This window comes from Equus caballus, chromosome 14 (assembly GCF_041296265.1).
Source record: "Equus caballus isolate H_3958 breed thoroughbred chromosome 14, TB-T2T, whole genome shotgun sequence".
Lineage (NCBI taxonomy): Eukaryota > Metazoa > Chordata > Mammalia > Perissodactyla > Equidae > Equus > Equus caballus.
Genome location: NC_091697.1, coordinates 52,615,981 through 52,639,624, shown reverse-complemented (window position 1 = coordinate 52,639,624; position 23,644 = coordinate 52,615,981). Strand labels below are relative to the sequence as shown.

Genomic DNA, 23,644 nt, shown 5'->3' with positions numbered 1-23,644 from the left:
CTTTTCTGGGTTCCTGGGGCCGTGCTGACCCTCCCAGCAGATCTCAGCTGAAAGCTGAAGCAGCCCAGCTGGCAGAGAAGCTTGGACAGTGGCCGAGTTCCGAAGGCTCTGCTGCTTTGCTCTGATCAGCATGGGCCGGGACTCCCTGTCCAGAACAGTCCCATAAGCCAGGGAGGCTCTGGGCCTTTCTCCCCTGGTCCTCAGCCTCGGCCTGGCTGCTCTACTCTCTTCTAAGGCCCCTCCTGACCTACGGTCATCAGTGCGGCTGGATCTGACTCTGCGATTCTTCCGGAGCCTGGGCTCTGGAGAATTCTCTTGGGCCACATGCCCTGCCCTCAGGATCTGTTCTTATCCCCACAGTCTTCCTCCCTGGCCTCCAAGTGAAGGGGCTGGGGGAGAGCGCTGCCTCCCACACTCTGTTAGGATAGTTGACCAGCTGGGCCGACCAGCCCCCACCTCCCTGGGGTCTCTACTTTCCTTTCCAAGTCTTGGCTTCCAGGCTGGGGGTGGGGGTGGGGTGGGAGGTGAGAGTGGGGGTGGGGTGGGAGGTGAGAGTAGGGGTGGGAGTGGTGGCAATTTCTAGGATTTGTGCTGTGGCCTGAGTTGGACTGGGAAGGCTCATTTCTCCACCCTGAGACCCAAACCCCCAAACCCCTTTTCTCCAAGGGCTACCTACATGGTCCCCTGGGTCCCACCCTTGGCCTCTCCTGGAGTTCCGCCTCTTCATGCCCACGCACCATCACTCTGGTTCCTAACTCCTCATGGGACCCAGCTGTCCTCCCTGGAGAGAAGGAGGTCGGGGGTGGGCCGAGCAGAGGCCTAGTGTGCTCTGGAGGATGGGCGACAGGATCCCGCCTTGCAGGCCAACAGACTACTGGGCCCCAGACGGAGTCAGTGGCCTTCCTATGGCTTTTTGTTTTGCTCCACCTCCACCTGGTGGCACTTAAAGGAACTGCTCCCAGCCCAAATAAACACTCCACTATTATGGCCTCATCCTTTGGCCGCAGGGCTCACATTTTTTTTCAGCAAATTGTGCAAATCAGAAAGCTCCAACCTCAGAAGTGGAAGAAAGGAAGGGAATGAAGTCCTGGATGGGGACTCAGCCGAGAGAGGGCCTGGAGAGAGTCACCAATCATCCCGGATTCCTCATTCCCTCTATCTTTTAGCATCTGAGGCCACCCCCCTCGAACCTCCCAATCCTGTAGCCACATAAAGGTCTCCAGTCTCTGGCCTGTATGGAAACCACTGTCCTGGGGCCTGTTCTCCCTCAGTCCCCCTTCCCCACTTTTCCCTATCACCCAAAACCAAACCAAAACAAACTCTGGCCAGACCCGAAGGCAGGCTTTCCGAGAACTTGTTTCTTTCTCAAACACACCAGCACACACTTGCACACACTCACTGCCCGGCCCCACTGGCAGCCTGACATCCTCAAATAGGGCTTCAGAGGCAGGAGAGTGCTCTGCAAATGGTTCTTGCCATTCTGGCCGGGCTGCCTGACCCCAGGAGGGGTGAAGAGGCCCGAGCGTGGCTCAGGCCAGCTGCAGAGAGAATTCAGCATGCCTGAGCCCAGGCAGCACAGTGACGTTTGAGGCAGGGGTGGCAGGGGGTGTATCGGTCTCCTCCGCACAGGCTTCTGGTGAGCACTGAGGACTGAGAGGAGCCCAGGACACGCCCACGTCCCCACCTAGTCTCTCTAAGCAAGGCCCCATCCCTCCCGCAGGGGGAGACTGCCAGTCACCAGGGAAGAAAAGAAATAGAAGAAAGAGACATACTGGAGAAGTTGACCATTGCGAACTGCTGACACCTGTCCCCGGTGTATCCCACAGGACACCTACCAAAAGAAAGAAAACCAGAAAGAGAGAGCCAGGATAGCAAGACGCAGGCATCGCCACACCCCGGCACGGGCTCCTGCCAATGCCAGCTGGGCTCCTGGCCACCGTTACCATTTGTACTGGCCTTGCCACTAGCCCCTTACCTGCAGCCCTGAACTTTAAACCCAAGGATTAGGCCAAAAATGAAAAACAAAGCAAAACAAAACAAAACAAAAGAACTAACAAACCAAAATACAAAAAAGAAAAGAGAAACAAAACAAAACAGCCAAAGATCAAAACAACCAACACCCCTGGCCCTACGCCCTACATCGGGGGGACTGCACCCGGAAGCTTTCTAAGGAGCGGGGACTGGTGTTTGTATCTTCAAACATACTTTGCTTAGGATCTGGCATGTACAATCGCAAAGGCAGTTTCTCCAAACATCTCTGTCCGAAGAATCCGTTTGGACATCTGGAGAAGGAAAAGGGGAAAAATCACAGAACAAACTGGCATCATCCACGAGGCTCAGGTTAGAAATCAAAGTGCACAGTGATGAGTGAGAAACCCGAGTCGGGCGCTGGGGCACACTCGTCCTGAAGGGGCTGCAGTCAGGGCCGGGGGAGGGCTCGGAATCTCCCTCAAAATCTCTCTAACAGATGTGGCTCCGGGGTGGTGGGGGCAGGTGGGGGGTGGGGAGGAGAATGATTTGGGGAAGTGGGTGGGGGAATTGGGGACTTATCGCCTAATTGTCCTAATGGTTGTGGAGACTGCCCCTCTAATCTGCCTGAGGCCCCATGAAGCCCGAACTGTAGCCCCTTGGTGCCAGGCAGGGTGCAGGGAGCCTTCTAGAACCCCAAGTTCTAGGAAGCCTCTCCTTCTGGGCCTCACCAAAGGATTCTCTCTAGGGCCTTGGGCAGGTTTTGTCATCCATGAAACAGCCCCCAGGAAGCTCAAAGGAGAACTCTGGAATGCTGTTCCCAGACTGTGTGCCCACGACAAAAGGGACCTTGGAGAGTCTCATCTGTTCTCTCAAAGGGGGTTCTGTGGCCAAATAAATTTAGGAAATCCATTCCCAGGCTTCCTTGTAGAGTTGCAGTGCATGCTGGCATAGGAAAGGCTGTGAAAAGTTTTGTAGGCAGGAAGAGCTGAACTTTCTATTATGTCCCAAATTTATTTGACCATGGAAGTTGTTTTCTGAGGAACCCTTGTGAATATGGTTTGGGGAAGGCTGCCCTAGAGCAATATACATAGGAAAAGCTTAGTGGGGAACAGGTGAGGCTGGAGGAGCCAGAATCACCAGCATTCCAAAGCTGGTCTGCCAAGGTCAGGTGCGGGGCATCTGGCCTCAGGTAGCAAGAACCCCAACAGGGGCTGGAACAGGCTCCCTGGGGACCCTGCAGCCTTTTCCATATCAGGGCCTACTGGCTGCCTGGGACACCTGCTCTTTCCCCGTGACCTGCTCCTCTATCACTGCTTGGCTCTGGTGGGAGCACATTCTCCCACGTTGCCTCCTCTATAGCTGCAAAGCACCGCCCCCTCCCATCTCCCTGACCTTGTCCTTATCCCCAAGGTACACTTCCTTCTGTTCTCTGGCTGCCACTCTCTCCTCAAGTGAGCCCCTCACTTGTGGATTTCTGGGAGACATGCCCAGCCCTGCACTCTATTCTGAACCCTGGCAGAACCAGATACCTAAGGGAAGCTTATGGACAGGGCTAGACTGACCCTTCCACTCCGCTACTGAAGGATGCGTCTATGCTGCCTCTGCCTGTTTTTCCTTTGGAAATTAGGTAAGCCCATCACCAGAGTCCCCTGAATAAAGGCCACTGTTCACCATTAATCAGTAGACTTCCTCAGAGGTGACTGTACTCTGCCTCTGAGCATTCTAATGCATTCCAACCATCAGCAGCTGCTTGAGCAGATAGGGCGTAGTGGCCAGTGGCTGTGATAGAGACACTCACGAAAACCCTGTGGCCCCCAATCTAGCCTGGAGGATTGGGAGTGGCTGGTGAGCAGACAGCTGGAATTTCTCTGGGTCTTGATGGCCTCTCTCTCAAGGGAGGCGGGAGGCTGGTCCTTGCGGTGGTGGCAGTGTGTGCAGGTATGCCTGGCCAGTGGGTGGTGGTGGAGGGCTGGGAAGTGTGTCTGGAGAAGGTGGGGGGGCTGTAAATGAAGGTGATTCACGCTCATCCTGTTGAACAGGGTGGCTCGGAGGAGGAGGCTACCACCTTGTCAATGCATCCTTCTCTGATCCCTAGCCTTCATCCCCACTCGTCCCAGCCCAGGAAAATGGAGGTAGTGGCTAAGACTTCCCAACCAGCTTCAGTCAGGCTCAGCTCTTCTTCCTCAGCTCTCGGAAACTAATGTCCTCTTGGGATGGGGACTAGAGGGGGAGAAGTGAATTTACGAGAAGCAACACTTTTAGGGGTGAAGGATAAAGACCCAGGAAGTTGCCAAAATGACTCTTGGAATCCGCAGAGGAATAAGAAAGAGATTTGACTGTGTCCAATGTCTGAGATTAGCCCGGCTCTTGGAGACAGGGAAAACTTGTGTGTGTGTGTGTGTGTGTGTGTGTGTGTGTGTGTGTAAGAGAGAGAATGGGGGAGTACAGGGGCAGGAGGGGACAAAGAGGAGACTGATTTCCACTGCTGACAGTTAGGGATACTGTCCCATGGCTCTTGGAGACGGATAATAACTAAGCAGATCCCTGCAACCCTAATCCCACAGCCAGCCTGCACTACCCTGACAGTATCCTCATATCTTTTATGGCCACTGAGCTGCACAACTCCAGGTGGCGCTTTAGACATGGATTACAACATGAACACGTCCCCTGGAGTTGTGCAGTATGGTCCTAACCTTCCTGCTCTGAGAAAGTATGGTCCCCACTGGCTGAACAAAAGAAAAGGCAGTGGGGGATGAGCACAGCATGGGGGTGGGAAGACTGATACCCCATGCTGTTCTTGGGGTGCTGGCTCCTTCCAGGGGGCTCCTGGATGCTCCTGGTCTTTCCTTAGCCTTGCTTGTTGAGGATGAGCCACGTCCAGAAGGCTGGGGCTTCCCTAGAGAAGGCTCTGTGGGTGGGCCTCCTGCCTCTCTACCCTGCACCCAGGACCAGGAAATAGGGTACAGGCTGTCAACCAGGAGTGGGTCTGAACTCAGTGTGGGTGGCTGGCTGGTAGTGGGTGGGTTCCCACTCAAATAGGGATTGACCCTCTGAGTTTCAGGGGCACAGGGGACAGATTAGAAGGAGGGGCAGGTAATAGCCTTCCCAGTCCTTCCCCCTAAGTCATCAGCTGTGACTAGTGGAAGGTCTGTGCCCAGGGCTGGAGAAGAGCAGGGGTGAGAGAGGGGCAGAGAGGAGAGCCCTTGGGCTGCATCTGGGGTGACAAAGAGGTTGGGACTCTGCCTCCCTGTTTTCCCACCCAACCTCATGGGCCTCAGTTTCTCCTTTTGGTAGCCTGGGGATAATGCCATGTGTGCTGCCCTCACCCAGGAGAGGGGGAGGATGAAGGATGAGGTGTGCCCCGGGCACTGGAGGGAGTGAAGAGTCTCTGGCCTCATGAGGGTGGGGGTGGAGGTGTGGAGAGGATGAGCAGGCAGATGGGTATGGGATGGGGGAATCACCTGAACATGGGTGGGGTGGGGGGAGCAGAAGGGATGGGGGGATGAGCTGATGGGAAAGGGAGGCATGCCACTGGTATGTGCACAGGGCTAGAAAGAGAGTCTTGTTCTGTCATCATCCCCTGAACCAGTCCCCGAGAGTCACGCACCAACCGTGCTCTACAAAAACACTGAGAGAAGAGGAGAAAGCAGCAGGAGGAAGTGCGGAGGCCCCCGTCTGGCCCAGACAGGAGACGGTCACCTCGATTTGGACCCCCGTTTTCAAATCCCCCTAAATTTTCATTTTTAAAACAAAATTCAGTATCAGTGACACTGTTTCTTTTGGCTCTGAATTCCAGAAAAACAGGAGGGACGGAGTGTGCCTACTTTCCACCACTCCCTGCAGGGCTCTGAACCAATACACAACAAGTGTCAGAAAACCAGGAAGGAAAACTGATTTTTATAGAAACTGGAATGAAACTGATCAGTCTAGTTTCATTATCCAAGCTAAGCGGAAATGCAAAAAAATCAAAATAAAAAGTAAACAAACAGCACAAATGGTAAGACGTGAGTTCCGTTTCCTAAGTTCTTTCCTTTTTATTCCATTCAGGTGTCATCAGGAACTCCATAAGGCCTGCCCCCCTTCCCACCCGGCTCACCCGCCCCCAGAATGGCCTCAGGGTTCTGCCCTGCCCCCCTCCCCCCTGCCCTTCTCCAGCACAGCTCTGAGGACCTGCCCTCCTGACCGCAATCCCCGCCAGGGACGCCCCTCTCCCCTGAGGGCTCAGGGAGTCAGGGAAGGTGGTTCCAGGAGCCCTCGCTGGGGCTGACCCAGGGTGGGTTGAGATGGGGAGGTGGGGGTTCTGGGTACCAAGTTCAAGTTCTAAGTAGTGAATCCATTTGCCCTGGTGGAGGAGGGGAAATAGGACACCATCTTCACGATGGTTCAGGCTCCTGCCCTCTGCTCCTCTCAGATTTAGCTGGGTGGGACCCAGAGGGTCCTAGGGGTACAGCCTTGCTGGCAGGACCCTCTGGGAGCCCATATAGCTCATCACTCCCCTGCCACACTACACTCCAGCACTGGAGCCCTGAGCCCCATGGCCCTCCTCAGCCCTGGCACCTGCCCTGGGTGGCTGAAACCCTCCCTGCCTGGAGCTGGGGCTGATTTCAGTGACAATGCTGGATCCCTTCAAGGTTCTGGGGTCCAAGGGGCTAGGGAGGAGGAGAGGCCTGGCATGTGTGTGTTGTGGGGGGGACAAGAAGAGGGTAGTGCAGGGCTGGGCTGTCTCTGTGAGGGATTCCAGAACCATTATGAGTTTCTATAGATCTATTCCAAAGAGCTCAGAGCATTTGCAAGGCTAGAATGTTCCTCAGGGTCTGTAGCACTAATGTGGCTGCCTCCTAGAGGCAGAAGGCAGGAAAGGATGAGGGGCTGAGTCCAGGCTGAGAACTTCCCTGGGGCCTGCTGTTGTTGCTGGGACTGTCCTTCAAGATTCAGGATGGGGGAAGCCAGGAAGGGGATGGCAGCATGTGGAGGGTGGGGCTGGGGAGGAAGCCAGCAAAGGAGGCCAGCTGGGGCACGAGGCACAGATCTGCCTGGCAGTTCAGGCCCAACGAGCCCAGCGGAGAGTGTGCAGGAGGCATCATGGCCCCTCATCATCACATGGTGAAGGGGGGAGGGTGTCTTTGAAAGTCCCAGCCAAGGCTGTAATCAGAAGGGAGAGCAGGAGAGCTGAGAAGTGCTGAATCTGACCTTGTCTGTGGGGAGGGCAAACACATCTCTCTGAATCTCCATCAATACTCTAATACCTTGGCCCAGATGCCATGGGAATGGGGCAGCTTTGGCACCTTGCCAGCCCCCAGGCTTGGGCTGCTTTGAAAACACAAAGTTGTCAACTAGGCCCCCCTCCCACTTCTCCTCGGGATCCAGCCAGAACCTATGCTACCCTCACCAAGCTCCCCCCACTCCCTCGTCCATCCACCGGAGAATCTGTCAGTGGGCACTGTGGGCCCAGCTGCCCACAAGATCTGGCTGGCCCTGAACAAGCCCTCCCTGATTACTAGGGTCCCACCTGCCCTGTTTGCTAAGGGGAGAGGGTGGTTCTAAGCTCCTGGGAGTTCCTGCTGGGGCAGCCGGGCCTGGCTGGAGAGCAGGCTTGGGCCTTGGGGGAGGCAGAGATGCCCCAACTTGAGCTTCTACTCAACCCTGACCTCCCCCATTGGGCCACACCCAGAGCAGCATCCTTGCTGGTGCCCCTTCACCCCATAGGGAGGGGCTAGGGGCTGAAGTGGCACAGGCAGCAGCCAGGGCATATCTGGACGCTGGGGTCTTGCCGGGCAGGAAGAGCAGCCAGGTCTTGAGGCGAGTACTGGGGGCAGAGCCCTCTTCTCCCCTCAAGGCTATAAGAGCAGCCCTCAGCTACCAAAGGCTTTGGGACCTGTGTGCTGCCTGACCTGCCAGGCTCCTCACTGATGGGGGACACACACCCTGGCCCCTCTCTGGGAAATGTTCATCAGAACAGTTTGGAGAGTTGCTGAGAGATGGGGAGGGGAAGAGAGAGAGAGAGGGAGAAAGAGAGAGAGAGAAACAGAGAGAGCGCACCCAGTGCCCAGTGCCTGGGCATAGACTGGCATTCCCATCTCCCTAAAAGGTGCTGGTGAAGGGTGGACATCAGGAGATGGGGTGGGTAGGGGCCTTGGAAACTGAGATTGCAGAAGCCCTGAGCCCTTCAGAGCTTACATCTCCCTATGTTCCAGAAAAGAGCTAGGAAGTGGTACGAACCTCCTTGTCTACACCCCTTGGGGACCCCCTGTCAGTGGCTTGAAGCCCAATTTTCCTGGAGCCCTCCACTTCTGCCCCAGCCTCTCTCACCCTACTCTTGCCCCCACGCCCGCCCCCACTGGCCACTTACTTGCAGGAGAGTTGGTTGATGCCCTCGATGTAGTAGCAGACGCCTCCATTGACACAATAGGACTTGGCTGTCTCGTTGCACTTCCGGGCATGCCCCGACCAGGAGGACAGAGTGGTGCTCACTGGAGGTATGAGAGACATGTGCCAGTGACCCACTGAGACCTCCTCTGGGCCCCAGGAATCACCTCCTTCATGGCCCTTCTTGGCCCATCTCAAAGCTGGAAGATCAGAGACTGCAGAAATGGCTGGGGAGGGAAGCTCTGCTGGTCCCTGCCAGTCACCAACACGGCAAAGGGGAGGCCACTGTGAGCTCTGACCATCTGCCCGGCACCATGCAGCACCCACGCTCTGGGCAAACCTCCAAAGGCCAGGAAGATTTCCTTTTTTTGGAGGAGGTGAGAGGCTCGCAGAAACTGCTCCCTCTCCTGGAATAAGGGTCCCCTCGGCCCCTTCCTGCCTGCCTTTCTGGGGGCTTCACTGCAGGTGGATGAGATGCCACTTTTTTATGTGGGGAACAAAGTTACGGGGTGCAGGGAGGAGCCAGCTTCATCATCTGCACTGCTCAGGCTCTCACGATGGCCGAGGGGGTGGCTGAAAGGGAGCTGAGCTTTGAGAGGAATGGCACCTTTTGGACACTGTCATTTTCTAAGATCTAGGGAGATGTGGGGAGAACCCTAGCTTCCATCTCTTTCCCCGTTGTCCTAGGGAGGGACAAGCCTCTCAGGAATGCGACTAAGCCCACTATGTCCGTCTCTATAAGCATCCAGCGTCTCCATTATGTCCACCCTTGCCAGGCAGCCCCCTCTTCCCACCACCTCCCAACACCAGCTGCAGTCACTGGAGGAAGCCTCCAGGCCTTGGACAGCCCAGGCTACAAATCCTGGGCTTCAGGTTGCTGGGGAGGAGACGGGCTGGGGACGGCTATGATGTGAAAATTAGGTGAGAGCAAGACATGGCTTTAAGGCTGCTCACCCAGACTGCACATCTGATTGATCAGATTCATTTGATAAATGAAAATAGCTAAAGCCCTCCTCCCCAGGGGATGGCATCCAGAAAGCTGGTTTCAGATGAGAATTCTTGCCCCAAATGTCAGTTTTTACCTGTAAGCTAACTTCCTAGGCCGGTATCCTGACTGGGCAGTCAGAAATGGGTTCTGTGCCTCCCTCAGCCTGTGGGACATAGGGGCCTCTCACCCCCATCCAGCAGTGGCCTCCTGACTGAGGTGGCCCATCCTACCTTGGCTGGTCCTGTCTCCTCAGCGGTATTGAGTCTCTAGCACCCCCCGCAGTAATAGGGCGTGAGAGGAGGAGGAAGAGGGCAGGCACTTGGCGCCCTCAGTGTTTAGACATGTGGGGAGACAGATGGAGCGCGGGGACTGGGAGTGTATACACAGCTCTGCCTCTGTATATGTCTGAGAAGCTTGCTGATAAAACCCAGCGGGCAGGGCCAGCTCCCACCTTCCGCTCCACATTATGCCTGCTGCTGGTCTGGCATCCTTGAGCCCCATCCCTGCTGAGGTCTCCCATCTATGCTCAACCCCACACCCAACTGGGACCCACATGCTGGCTGGGAGAGGAGGCCTCTCGCTGGTCTCCGATCCACTTCTGGGTCAGTGAGACCCACAGAATTAAGAAAGGGACAGAGAAGAGAAATAGCTGAGGTGACCACACCTGCGAGTTGTAAAATTCCACTGCTGGGAGGACCCTAGAGGTTGTCCTGCCCTTCAGTTACATTGTCAAGGAGGAGTGAGGAAAGGAAGCAGTGAAGTGCCTGTCCAGTGTCACATGTGTGTTGTGACAAGGTCTCAGGGCTCCTTCTGCCTGGTTGAGCATTCTGGCCAGCCACCTGGTCCCTCGTAGAAGAACACGTTAACACCAAGGATTGACATAAGAAGATGAATGCAAACATGATGGGGACCACAGGACTTGGTCCTCTCATGGGCCTTGGCTAAGCCAGAGAAATCTTGGCTTGGACCTGCCAGGCCCAGTTTGGCTCCCACTGCAGTCACAAGTGGCAGAGCCTGCCCATTGCTGTGCTGAGTGAGCAGCGGATAGCAGCGAGGATGGTGGCAGGGACCACGGCTGCAGACTTGGGCCTGTCCACAAGCATGTCTGTGCTCACTGAGGCCTTGGGAGGCAGTGGATGGCTTCTGAGGGAAGATGGGGCCCCAGCTGGGATGCACTGGCTTGGGCTGCCAGAACCATGTCATCATGGGGACGAGGCTGGGGCCCTAGAAAGGCAAAAAAGGAGGGCAATGAGGGAGCCAGTCACGGGGGTAGGATGCTGGGGGAGGAAGTGACCTCAGGTCCTTCCATCTCAGAAAGAAGTACCTCGAGGCCGCCCCTCTGTGATGGCTGGGCCTTCCCAAGTCACTGCAGACCAACTCTGCTGGTGGTGAAGGCCCATGCCAGGAAGATTTCCACACTGAAGATGTGCATTCATACTGTTCCAGCACACGTGGGCTCCCAAGGCAACACTCTACACTCCCTTGTCAGTGTAACCGTATTCACGGTGTTCTCCCATGTGGGGAAGTGAAGATGACATGTGGACTCCAAATTGGAGAGTCTGGTTGCTCCCTTGACACCTCCACTGGGATGACTCCAAGCCACCCCAAACTCAGCTCCTAATCATCTGCTCCAGCCACCTGCTTCTCAAGTCTTGCCCATCTCAGTGACTGAATGGCACAAACCAAAGGCTGAGAGGCATCTTTGATTTCTCGTCCTCCTTTGTTCCCCCCAGCCTTCCATCACTGAGGGCTGCCTTTCTCTTTCCTCATGAGGCTCCATCCATGTCTCATTACCACCTCCCTAGCCCAGGCTGCCATGCTCTCTTTCTTGGATGGCCACAGTAGCCTCCTCACTGGTCTTTCTGCCTTCACTCTTGCCTTCATCTCCAACTTTTTTGCTTTGCAGCTGCCAAAGTGATCTTTAAAACATGTAAATTGATCGATCACTTGCATTATCAACACCCTCCAATGGCTTCCACTTGCACTCAGACTAAAGTCCCCTGACTCTTCCCCATGTCTAACCCGGGCCTCACCACCTCTCCCGCTTCATGTCCTGTCCCTCTCTTGCAGTATATTGAGACTACACCAGCTTAGTCCAGCTCCTCTAACAAGTCAGGTGACCTCCTGTCCAGGACTTTGACAATATCAGTGTCTCAGGGAGGCTGTTCAGGCTCCTCTCATACTCTTTCTCTTAGCTTCGTATACTTCATGTACTCGTAGTACTTATTCTAACATAATTAAACAACTAGTTGTACAATTAGCCCCTCCACTCGAATGTAAGGTCCATTTGGGCAGGGGCCATGTCTATCTCATTGACCCCTGAACTCCAATGTCTAGCATACTGCTTGACATACAATAGGTGCTTAGCAAATATTTATAAATATTTGAAATGAGCAAATGAACATCTGATTCTTTTTACTACAATCCCAGGGGCTGGGCGGGTCTCCTTGGCTGGTGATGAGATCTTTTCTGTACATTAAAGCATTATCTCCTATTAAATGTAAATATTCCTGGGACGTCATTAGAGAAATGAAAATCAAAACCACAGTGAAATACTACTTCACATCCACGAGGACAGCTATAATCAAAAAGATGGATAATAACAAGTGGTGGTGAAGATGTGGAGAAATTGGAACCCTCATACATTGCTGGAGGGAATGTAAAATGGTGCAGCCACTTTGGAACACAGTCTGGTAGTTTCTTTAAAAATTAAACAAAGAGTTACTATATGACCCAGTAATTCCACTCCTACACAGATACCCAAGAGAACTGAAAATATATGTCCACACAAACGCTTGTATATGAATGTTCATATCAGCATTATTTATAATAGTCAAAAAGTGGGAACAACCTGAATGACCCAACAAACCAAAGTGATGAACGGATAAACAAAATGTGGTATAGCCATACAAAGGAATATTATTCAGCCACAAAAAGGAATGAAATACTGATACATGCTACAACGTGGATGAACTTTAAAAATATACATTTAGTGAAAGAAGCCAGTCATGAAAGGCCACAGACTGTATGATTCTATTTATATGAAATGTCTAGAATAGGTAAATCCATAGAGGCAGAAATCAGATTAGTGGTTGCCAGGGGCTGGGGGGAGGGAGAAATGGGGAGTTATTGCTGATGGTTACGGAGTTTCTTTTCAAGGTAATGAAAAAGTTTTGGAATTAGTGGTGATGTTTTTACAACTTTGTGAATATTCTAAAAACTGCTGAATTGTATATTTTAAAAAGGGTGAATTTCATGGTATGTCTTAAATTATAACTCAAAAAATTTGATTTTAAAAAATGCCTGGGAGGGGTAATCCCAGTAAGCTGTTATCAGCCATTAGAGTCTAGGTGTGAGTGAGTTTATCAGGGCCCTGAGAGTGAGAATGGGCCAGGAGGGGCCCTGGTGCTAAAGAGATGCTCTCTTTGCTGCCAGCTACAGCCACGGCTTTTCCCCCTTGCTTATGGAGAAAACCTCTGTTTATTTTTCAAGGCCCAGATCAAGTGTCTCTTCATCCATCAAGGCACACCTCCCACCCGCCTGGCATGCCCCCTTTCCCCTTGGCAGAGTTGTGCATCCTTCCTCTTCAGTTGTTAGAACAGGCAGATGCTCTGAGTTCAGCTTTTAGCTTCTGCTGTTTGAGAGACTTCGTTGGGAGCCAAGGCTGTGACTCCTCAGAACTCAGAACAGGGTCTTGCTGAATAAGGCCTTGCTGAACGCGTGAGAGAGAGTGCATGTGTGTGTATGTGCCTGTGTGCATGTGTATCTGACTAAACAGCTGGGCTTTTTAGGTCCCAGGTAAGGGACTGGCCCTCCAGGGCCTCCAGAAGCCCTCTCCAGGGCCTCCACGATCCTGTGACTCCCCTGGTCAAACCTGCCTGCCCTCTGGGGCAAAGCCAGGCCCAGCTCAACATCCTGGGACTGGTACAGCCACCCTGGGACATTCCCAAGCTCTCTTTCACTTGGGGATGTGGCAGCTGGTTTCTCTAACTCAGAAGCGGGTTGGACCAAGCTAACTGTTATGTTAAAAGCATTAAAACCTTCTGGCCAACTCCTCCTCCTCCGGCCAACTCTGGAAAGCGGTCTTCTGTGACCTGATAAAGCTGTGACTGCAAGAAGGGTCTGCTGTGATTTGAGGCAGGAGTATTGGGCTCCACGGGAACAGAGCTACAGTAGGCAGCCAAGAGCCACAGTGCTGCCCCTTGAGGAGCCACTGTTCCTTGCCAGCCCTCCCATGCCCTCTTCTGGCTGCCCCACCCCTGTAACTCTGGCTTCCCTGGGGCGGGGACAGGCCAAGTCAACCCACCTTGGGATGAGTCAGAGGGGGGCAGGCACAGCTGCCCACTACCTGCCCTTCACTCCCTCCCCAGGGTGTGGCTGCTGTAGGTCTTCTGGGTTCCATGGGTAAACAAGGAGCCTGGGCATCTCTGCCTGGGAAAATGGCCCCTGTGGGACCTCCTGGTCCCTTGCAGTGGCCCTGCTTACCTCCCCACATCAAGGGTAAGCTCTTGCCTGCCATGGACTGAAAAGGGCATCTGAAGAGGTGTGTATTGTCTGTGTGAGTGGTGGTGGTGGTGGCTGGGTGCACAGGATGTCAGCCTCAGGCTCTAACTCAGAATCCCAGAATTTTAGGGGGAAGGGGTTAAGAGATCATCTAGCTCAGCCTCTAGGGGAAACAGACTAGAGAGGTGGAGTAACTCACCCAGCGTTGCACAACAGAGCTGGGATGAGACCAAAGTTCTGGACTCTTTCCACCACCCTCTCCTGCTGCTCTCCTGCCAGGCTGGAGGGACAAGAGGCGAGGAGACCTGTGGGAAGCCCCCAGGGCCCAGCTCAAAGCTCCATTGTCTGGTTCCCTAACTGGTCAGAACATGGTTCTGCTGAGGGCTGACAGGAGCCCATGTGTGGGGTGTGGCTGCAGCTCATCTGAGGGGTCTCATAACTGCCCCCAGCCTCAGGCCCCAAGTCTTATGCAGGATAGAGGGCACGACTGTGGTTTCTGCATGGCGGCCCTTCCCTCTTCTTCTGCTAATAGCACCCCTCGAGGGAGGGTCCCCATGTAGTTCTGGCAGGGCCATCACTCACAGTCTTCCGCCTCTCAATAACCCCCATGCACACACACAGACCTGGCAAGGATGGCACCCCATCCCCCTGAGCACAGTAACTGAGCCAAGCGGGGCACATGGCCTAAGCAGGGTCAATCAGAATCCATCCTCATGATTGTATGAATAGACACAGAGACATGGGTCATGGGCTGGGATGATGGAAACCTGGAGTTGTCTGAGGCCATGGCCTCCCTTTCCCAATCCATTCCCCAAACATGAGAGAAGCCCACTTGATAGTAGGAGAGAATGAGGCCAACACATACTGGGAGAGTGTTCTGACCCATACTCTGATTTCTTGGACTGTCTCATGTCTAGGGCCGGCTCTACCTTTGGACTTCTCAGTTTCATAAACAAACAAATAGATTCCTTAAGGTAGTCTTAAGTTGGGTTTTTGTCAGTTCTAACCAGAAAGTCTTGAATAATAAAACAGGAAACCTCAAATCCAAAGTGGATCTCAGAATGTCTGCCCACTATGGCTGGAGACAGCAGGTGCCAGCCCCTTGGCATGGTCCAGTTTCAGGTTGGGAGGAGTAGGGGGGCCCAGGTACCCCCACTACAACCATGCCCAGGCTGGGGATGAGGGAGTCAGTAAAGGCCTGGGAGCAGGTTATAAGTCCTTTTATTTACCAAGTGCCTACCAAGAACCAGGCACTATGCAAGGCCCTGAGGCCACAGTGGTAAACAGGCTAGATATAGCCCCATGGAGCTCATGGTCTCAGTGTTTGCCAACTACTTTTACATTGGATAGCTCTATCATTAATTAGCTGTTTGACTTTGGGCAGAATATTTAACCTCTCCGAACTTCAGTCTCATAATTTATAAACTACACCATAGGCTTGAGTAAGGGCTCAAGAGATAATGTGCAGCCTGGCACAGAGTATGCTCTCAGTAAATACTGGCTATTATTGTAACTGCTGGGGACAAGGCATCATCCCTGTTCTTCCCACTTCTGGGCTCACCATTGCACTGGGGCGGTCATACCCGCAGAGAAAGCTCAGCAACAGTATAAGAGTTGAAGAATGATCTCACGGAATTCAAGAGATACACAAAACCATGGTTGGCCAACAAGTGGTCCAGGAGTGGGGCCCGAGCAGGGAGTGATACTGCAGTGGGTAGAAGGGAGGAAAGAAGCCTGGGCCAGATTGGTGAGAGCTGGGCTGTGGGACAAAGTCCTTGTTCTGTGGCTCCATGGGTGGGGGCATGACAGGATAAATGAATCTTAATAGATCCTTACTCTGGTTCAGGTGAGTAGGGATGAAACCTGGGCCAGGGTTGCCCCTGAGGTGGAGTTGGAATAGAAGAGACAGGTGTGAGAAAGATCCAGAAAGAAGACTGATCAGGACTTAGAAACTCCAGACCTATTAGATACAGTGGCAAGGGAGATGGAGGAGCCTGAGAGCCTGGGAGAACAGGAGGATCCGTCACAATACAGGACAGACAGGGTCTGAGCCAGGTTTTCCTCTGAGGGTCCTAGGGCAGCGAATGTTCCAAGTTCTTACACAGCACTGGGCTTAGGGAGACTGGAAGGCCGTCTGGTGGAAATATGGGTGGGCAAAGACACACACAGGATTAGACTCTGAGAGGGGCTGGACTAGAAGTGAACCCCAATAACCAGGTAGCCAAATGGTGTGCTCAGTCTGTGGGTGTCAGGAGGAAGAAACAGACTCGTGGGGTCTGGAGTACTTGGGCTAGAGTGGAGGGGGTGCAGCCTGAGGATAGGCAGCTTCAGCAGCTTCCCAGTCAAGGGAAGCAACCAGGCCCCAACAGGACAGGCCAGCAGGAAGGGGGTTGCCAGGCTGAAGCTAGAGCCGCCACTGTCGAGAGGGGAAGCTAAGGTGCCGGGAGCTCCTGACTTTGCAAGTCTTCAAGGGAGACCTGTGTGGAGGGGCCTGCCATCCCTGAACAGAGGCTGCTCCCAGGGGCCCAAGGCACCCAAGCCTCCCACCCATGGTCCTGCGGAGACGGCTGCCTGCAGTTGGGTACCCAGCAAAGCAACAGGCAACAGGTAGTCGGCTCGCACATGCCCCAGGCCTGCCTCTCCCTGGAGCCCCGCTCCTGGCAGCCCAGCCTCCCATAATTGTCTTCTAAAAATATCCTTCCCCAACCCCCACCTCTTGATTTCAAAATATTTAGTTTTCAGGGTATTTCAAATAAGAGCTGGCGGCTCTTCCAGGCCCAGATAACAAAGCTAAACATTTATACTTCGACTGCATTTCTCTGAATCGGCCCAGATCTCGGGGCTTGATATGGCAGCAGCAGAAGGGAGGGGAGTCAAGTGCAAGATGGATCATGTGCGGGCCTCTTGAGGGCTGGGGGGCAACTGGCCCGACCCATTGAACCCCTCTAGGACCCCTCCCTTCATTTGAGGGACCACCTACCGCTGTTGACGTGGAGCCGGCCCCGGACTGTGTCCTTCCCCAGGATGTTCTCCGCCTCGCAGACATATTCCCCAGCATCCTCCACCTTCACCTTGTTGAACTGTAGTCGTGAGTTCTTTCTGGTTAGGGAGGGGACAAGCGGGGGAGAGGCGTGAGCCAGGGCTTAGGCTGGCTGTGGCTTCCCAGCGGTCACCCGGCGGTCACCTCTCCTGGCAGAGCTACAATGGCTGTGCAGGGTGGATGGGAAGTAGATTCTCTCCGACCAGCCATTTCTGGGGTCCAGGTGGAATTCTGAGTCTCTGGAGTTGGAGGGAGACCTGGGCACTCAGCAGAACACAGGGCGGGGCTAGTGGCTACACACACGTTCTAATCTATGAATCCCCACATTCACTTTTCCATGGCTGGACCTTCTTTGTAACCATTTGTCTGGGGAAGGAAAGTATGGCCCCTTAGGAAGTTACATGGCTACCTCCTTCCTCTTGTTTCAATGCCACTGTCCCATTCCCAGTGTCCCCCACCCCCCAACAGAGAAGCCACTGGCTCACCAGCTACCTCAGCCTTCTCTTAGAAGTGGCAGCCTGTCACTCTAGATATGCAAGGCCTATTCCCAGGTACCTGGGAAAGCCTATGTTCTAACAGGTTCCCATGCCAACTGTGCCCAGCCTCCCAGTCCCAACCTCTTCCCTGCCTTCATGTCAGCCCTGACACTAGGGGCACTCTGTGGCCTCTCCAAGAGATTCTCCATCATTCACTCATTCATTCAACAAATGTTTACTGAGAGCCTTCTGTGTGCTGGGAGCCTGAACACCTCAGGGAACAAAAAGATCCTAACCCTTGTGGCCTGACTCGGCCCTCACGACTAATCCATAGGTGGACAGGGAAGTAGAGACGGGAAAACTGAGTCCTAGAAAGGCTTCTGGACTTGTCCAAGGGCACCTGGTGAGGCAAAGGCAGAGGTGGACGGGGAGCTGAAGTTGATGAGGACATGGGCCCCTCAGCAGCTCAGAGACTATCTCCTGGAGCCTGACGCTGGGGCTAGGCCCCTCCATGGAGGCCTTCGCACCCAATCTCTGCCTGCCGAGAGCTGTGGGGCCAGGCCTGGGCAGGGACTCCAGCGCTATGTGTGACTTCAGGGCACCTGGCCCTCATTCTCCTCTTCCTTCTGAAGACCCTGCCAAACCTCTCCTTCCTTTCCGGAGTTTCCCTGTACCTTCCCCGGGGTGCCTGGGCTCTGCAGGGTCTATTCACACTTCCCAAGCCTCGCTCTGCCCCAGTGCTCTCCAGGGGCTGTCTGAGCTCTGGATAAAGCCTGGGACCCCAACCTGGGCCCCGGGGGGAAACAAGAAGTAGAATGAAAATTTCTTTACCTGATATAACCTCCTCCTCTTTTTAATACCCAATTAAAACACCAGATTGCCAGAATGGTGGAACAGGAGGTAGGGCTGCCACTGCCCTGAGCCCAGGGATGTGAAACAGCCATAAAGCTGATGGGGGAAGGAGGACAGGGGAGGTGAGTGGAGAGGCTGGGTCAGGGATCGAGGAGATGGCAAACCGACCCACATCCCTACCAGGGCTGTGCTTTGGGGACCTGTCTCCTGGGCTCCACTTCTGTCTCTAGGGGTAGGCCTCTTCCCAGACAGCCTCACTCCAAGATACCCCAAGCAAGGGTCCATAAGGTTGTCTTGACAATAGGTCCTGTTGCTGTGGTAATGTCCTCATCAATTTACAGTGATAGCTTCCTGAATCCCCCCCTACCCTTCCCGAGTCAAGCTGGTCTCTGTCTCCTCGGCTTGGTGCCTGCCTACAACGCTCTTCTGTCAATTCAAGTTTGTTCCCTTCATTAAACAGAGCCCTTGGAGGCTCCTCTGGCTAAGACAGCCTCTCCTTCCTGGCTTGAGCCTAATTAGATGCCACAAAACCCGGCTGCCCCAGGACCAAGCTTCTCTCCCTTCCCGGTCACCAGCTCTTCCCTGACACTAGCTGAGCAAAGTAAAGGGGTCACCTGAAGGTTGCAGGGTCAAGGTACAGGGGACAGAGAGACAGAACCTACTTGTCACCCACAGCTAAATTCAAAGGGGCTTCCCTTACATGACATCATATGTAGCAAGACAGGCAGAGCTAGGCTCACACGATATATGAAGGGATAGAAGCTAGAACTGGAAGGAAGGGCTTCCCACATGAAGGTAGGGCAGACTTATGGAAAGGAGACCCAGAGCTCGGGGAGAGCCCTTCGCCTTTGAGGAACCAGAAAGAAGCAAAGGAACAGAAACACTGATCCCTAGGTATGCTGGTTGTGGGCATCTGGTTTGCCAGCTGTGTGATGATCTGGACAGTTCCAGGGAGGTGGGCCCCAGACTTGCATAGGAGGCACTGGGGTCCTATGGGTCTCTCAGGCCCTAAAGGAGCGGGAGCCGCTACATTCTCTTCTCCTCTCTCCTAGCGCCAGTCAGAAGCCCCAAGGACTCAGGACTCTCTTCCGCCTTCCTGGCAGGCTTGGTGCCCCCTTGCCACGCTGACCCAGGCCTGCCCCTGCAGTGGTGGCCCCTCCCCTCCTTCCTCAGCCAGTTTTCTGCTGGCAGGGACAGGATCTGGGAGGCCACATCCTCCACCCGTCCGCACACTTTCCTCAGTGTCTACCTCCCGTTGCCTGCCTGAGGGGCCTGTCCCAGCCTGCCCCTCATAAATAAGGGAACATGTGGTTCTCAGTGGAGGGCCCCATGCCCAGGGCTCGGTAGGGGTAGTTTTCTCCTGATACACGAAGGCTTGGGGGAGCATCCGCCGGGGAGTGGGTCTCTGCATGCCAAGCGTGATGTCAAGACAGAGTGTGGCCTGGACAGACAGAGTGCTAGGGGGGCCAGAGAGCACGCTGAAGCATGGGCAGAAGAAAAGAGAAGAATCTGCCAGAAAGGAGATTTGTGCCCCTACCCCTGGCCCCAATGGCAGGTGAAGCATGTGTGTGGAGGTGGTGGTCCTCTCTGTGTCACAACAAGGGAATCAGAAGTTCACAGGGAATCAAAAGTTCCCTATCATGGTCCACTTCCCCACCCCATCAACTCACTGCTGGGAGCCCAGGGGCAGGATGGGTGGAGCAAGGAAGTTTCAGAAATGCAGCAGATGGGACAGGACCCTGACAGGAAGGGGGCAGGGGGCATACTTCAGGCTCTTAGGGGTCCCCACTACCCAGGAGGAGAAGATCTGCCAGGCCCTGTTTCTGGACTAGGTGACTCACTTGTCAGATGAAACTGAGCTGTGACCAGGAAAGTAACTTGCTCAAAGCCTTGGTCAACCCAAAGGGCGACCTGCTCAGTCCTAGTGTCATTCTCCACGCAGGAGAGGAGAGCTAGTCCTGCGGGATTCTCATCAATTCAACCCTGAATGTGGATCTCTTCTGCCAGGCCATACAGGAGAGAAGGGTGTGTATGGGGTGGGGAGGGCAGACTTTGAGGCTCTCTCATGCTAAAAGGAGAGACAGCCCCTCAACAATGCAATGAAACCGTGTCTAAGGCATCATGAGAGGGGGACAACATGAGCTACCTGGAGGGCTCAGGAAGGTGTCCCAGAGGACATGACATTTAAGCTGGGTCTCGGAGAATGTTTCCAGGGATGGGGGTAGGAGGTCAAGGGTGGGGGAGGGAGCTGCCAAGCAATAGCCTGGACCCAAGTCCACAGTCATGAAAAGAAAGACCAGGGATTGTGAGCACCCAGGTTTTGGGGAAGAGTGGGGCAGTGGTTTATAGGCCAGGAGAGGAGAGTCAGAAGGGTCCCAAGGGGGCTGTATCTGGCATACAGCAGGCTCTCAAGATCTGCCAAGTAAACGAATGAATGACTGGATATGTACCCATGGTAGAAAGATGTGTCCCCATCAGAGTCACGGGAGTCAGTGACTCTGTAGCTCTCTAGAACTGTAAGCAAAACTGGGTGGATAAGGCATGCCTTTTCTGAAGAAAGGGTCCAGGCCTTTAGCAGCTTCTATACTAGAAGCTAGACTAGAAACTCCATGAAGGTAAGGATCGTGTCTGTTCCATTCACTGGCGTATCTCCAGCCTCTGGCAGAGCGCCTGACACACAGTTGATGCTCAACATATCTTGTTAGATACAGAAATGAATTCACAAATGGGCCTGTGGCCCAGAAAAGGTGGGGATGGCCAAGAGCGGGAGAGTGGAAGAAAAGAGGATAGAAGCAGGGAGAGCAGATAAGAAACGTGCAGGGCAGGGAGAAAGGTGCCTCCTTCTGGAGACGTGGTGTCCAACTGGAGAGGACGACATGGGGGCAGGTGCTGAGCAGCAGGCAGCCTAGTTCTGCCACAGCTAAGAGGGGAGCACAGAAGGCGAGGCAGGGCCAGAGAGGGCAAGGGGGAGAGGCTAGATCGGGACATCTGGATTAGAAATGTCTGTGGGGTATCTCAGGGGTGGTATCTAGTGTTTAGCTGGCAGCATGGATATGGAACTCAAGTAAAAAAGAAAAAGCCATCAAACTAGAGAGAGAGGCTTGGGGTCATCAGATATAAGAGGGTGAAATTACCCACAGGTGGAGAAGGAGATTGAAGCCCAAAAGACAGGAAAGTTCCAGCATTGATGGTTACTGAGCGAGAGTGGTTAGAGGCACAGGAGGACCAGGAGGAGGACCACAGGGAGAGGCCTGGGGCCAGGAAGCTCCGAGGTTGCTGGGTCTCTCAAGAGCCACAGCCACAGAGAGTGATGGGGCTGTATTTACAGGGCAGATTCGAGCAGAGCAAAGAGGAGTGGAGGACAAGAGAAAGTGGAGGCACGAAACTGACACCACGTGGTGGTGGAGGGAAGAAGTGAGATGGGGCAACAGCTGGAGGAGGAAGAGGAGACAGCAATATGGAGGGAAAGCTTTAGAAGAGTAGTGATGTGAGTGTGTTCGTTGGTAGAGAGATAAAGGCTAAAGTCACCAGAGAAAGGAGTTTGTTGTTGGCACAGGGGAGCTGAGGGCATGTGTGTTCATGTGTGCAGGAGTGTGTGTGTGAGTATGAGTGTGTGACACGGGGATCAGGAATTGGGGGATGAGGATGGGCCAAGTTGTGGACATATTTGAGAGTAACGAGGAAGGCAAGGGAAAACTTCTCTTGTCTCAGTGAAGGAAGGAGAGGCCATCTTCCAGAAAGAGAGGACGAGAAGGAGACAGGGCTCCCAGCAGCTCCAGAAGCTTGTCCATTCTTCTCTCCAGCTTGGAGCTGGCCTTGGCAGTGCCGCGGGAAGGGGAGGGGTGGCCTCAGAAGGCGAGGTGAGCTTGGTGGGTAACCTGAATTTCTTGCTAACTCTGTAGACTGGAGACCCACTGGACCCCTCCCGGCAATTCCCTTAGGAAGCAGCATTCTTTCCTCCACAGACCTTTCATCCAAACCAAACCCTTCTTAAGTCACTTTATGTTTTCTGCCTGGACTACTTTCCAGGTGACCAGTTCTGTCTTTGCTCCTCGCTCTTGGAAGGAGAGTCAGAGAACTGGAAGCACCTCCCGGGCCTCTGACCCCACACCCTCATTCACAGGTTCCAGAGACTAACGCCCAGGGTCGGGGGGTGCACATCCAGGGCCACCCAGCAAAACAGGAGCAGCCTGAGCCCAGGCCTTCCTTCCACCACTTTCTATTGTGGGGCAGGCTGGGGGTCCTCTGAAATCATCTTCCTTTGCATTTTAGGTGGGAGTGAGGAGGGAAATGACAGTCAGGAAGGGGGTGGTTGTAAACGCTCTGGAAGGGCAGGAAAGACTGGGGTGCCCCTCAGGAAGAGAGAAAAGTGCACCTGACCCTCAGGGCAGAGGTCATGCAGAACTTTGGTTCAGCCAACAGACAGATGCCTCCCCTCTTGCTTGTCTTGCCTTCTGACAGCCCCACAGGGGCTATGAGAGGCAGGACAGAGGTGACGGGCCACCCTTGGACTCCAAGCTTCTCTGTTGTCCAAAGTTCCCTGCCCCACCAACCCAAGATGGGAGAGAGGCCATCTTCCTCAGCCTGGAGACTCCAGAGCTTCTGATTCTCTTCCCTGGAGCATCAACTCCAAAGACAATTCCCATGGCACAGGGGTAGAGACTCCCTAACACCTGTCAAAGCCATGCTTTTCCCCTTTCCTAGCCTTCTGTCCAACAACAGCTTGCCGAGCTTAGAAACCAGCCCATCATCACATGTGACCTCCCAGACACATTCTGGCATCAGGGTCTTTGACCAAAGACTGCCAAATGATGGGCTTTCAGACACTATGGCAGGTCCTTTGAGAAGTTTTAGGGACAAGAGGGGACTTCCACAGGTAAAGCTGAGTTTGACAGTCAAATTGCCTTCAACCACCCAGAGACATTAATTAAGCACCTACAGTCTGCAAGATACTGGGCCAACATAACCAGAGGGGCCTGAAGCTGCCAGGAGGAATGGGGCAGGGCAAGGAAGGGGGACTAGAACCGGTTCCATGGGTGGATCTGCGGCACAGCCCTGGGACTTGCCAGCTCAGGTCCCTCTTCTCAGGAAGGAGGGAGGGCAGCTGGGAGGATGGAGGGTGGGATGGATGCTGCTCACCTGCCATTGCCATACTTGATGCGGATGTCGCGGCTGCGGTTGAGTTCCTTGCCATCCTTGAACCAGCGGTAGGAGGGCTGGGGGTTCCCAGCAGCTGCCTCGCACTTCAGCGATTGTTTCTCACCCACTTGTCCCGTCTGGCTCTTCATCTTCTTTAGCTTGGGCCGGGTGGCTGTGGGGGTATAAGACATGGAGGTGAGCGTGGTGGTGGCAGGGGCAGCATCAAGCATGAGCAGTGGAGGAACGGCCACTGTCCTTGGGCTGGGCCTGGGAAGGTGGAGCAGGGAGCCTGGGGAGCCACCCCTCCTG

At 54.2% G+C, this 23,644-nt stretch overlaps 1 protein-coding gene across 4 annotated transcripts in view; it reads right to left on the bottom strand.

Annotated features, from left to right (window-relative positions):
- The window catches only part of NRG2 (neuregulin 2), a 184,054-nt gene that overhangs the window by 16,056 nt on the left and 144,354 nt on the right, over positions 1-23,644 (bottom strand). For 2 of the 4 annotated variants that reach the window (XM_023617583.2, XM_070234109.1), the window contains exons 2-5: positions 23,336-23,507; positions 16,809-16,927; positions 8,321-8,441; positions 1,773-1,831 (exon numbers count right to left, since the gene is read on the bottom strand). In XM_023617583.2, the coding sequence (XP_023473351.2) occupies positions 1,773-1,831; positions 8,321-8,441; positions 16,809-16,927; positions 23,336-23,507 (471 nt within the window). Of the gene's footprint in view, positions 1-1,772; positions 1,832-2,205; positions 2,283-8,320; positions 8,442-16,808; positions 16,928-23,335; positions 23,508-23,644 lie in introns of all 4 variants that reach the window. The other 2 variants (XM_070234107.1, XM_070234108.1) reach the window with 1 other exon arrangement.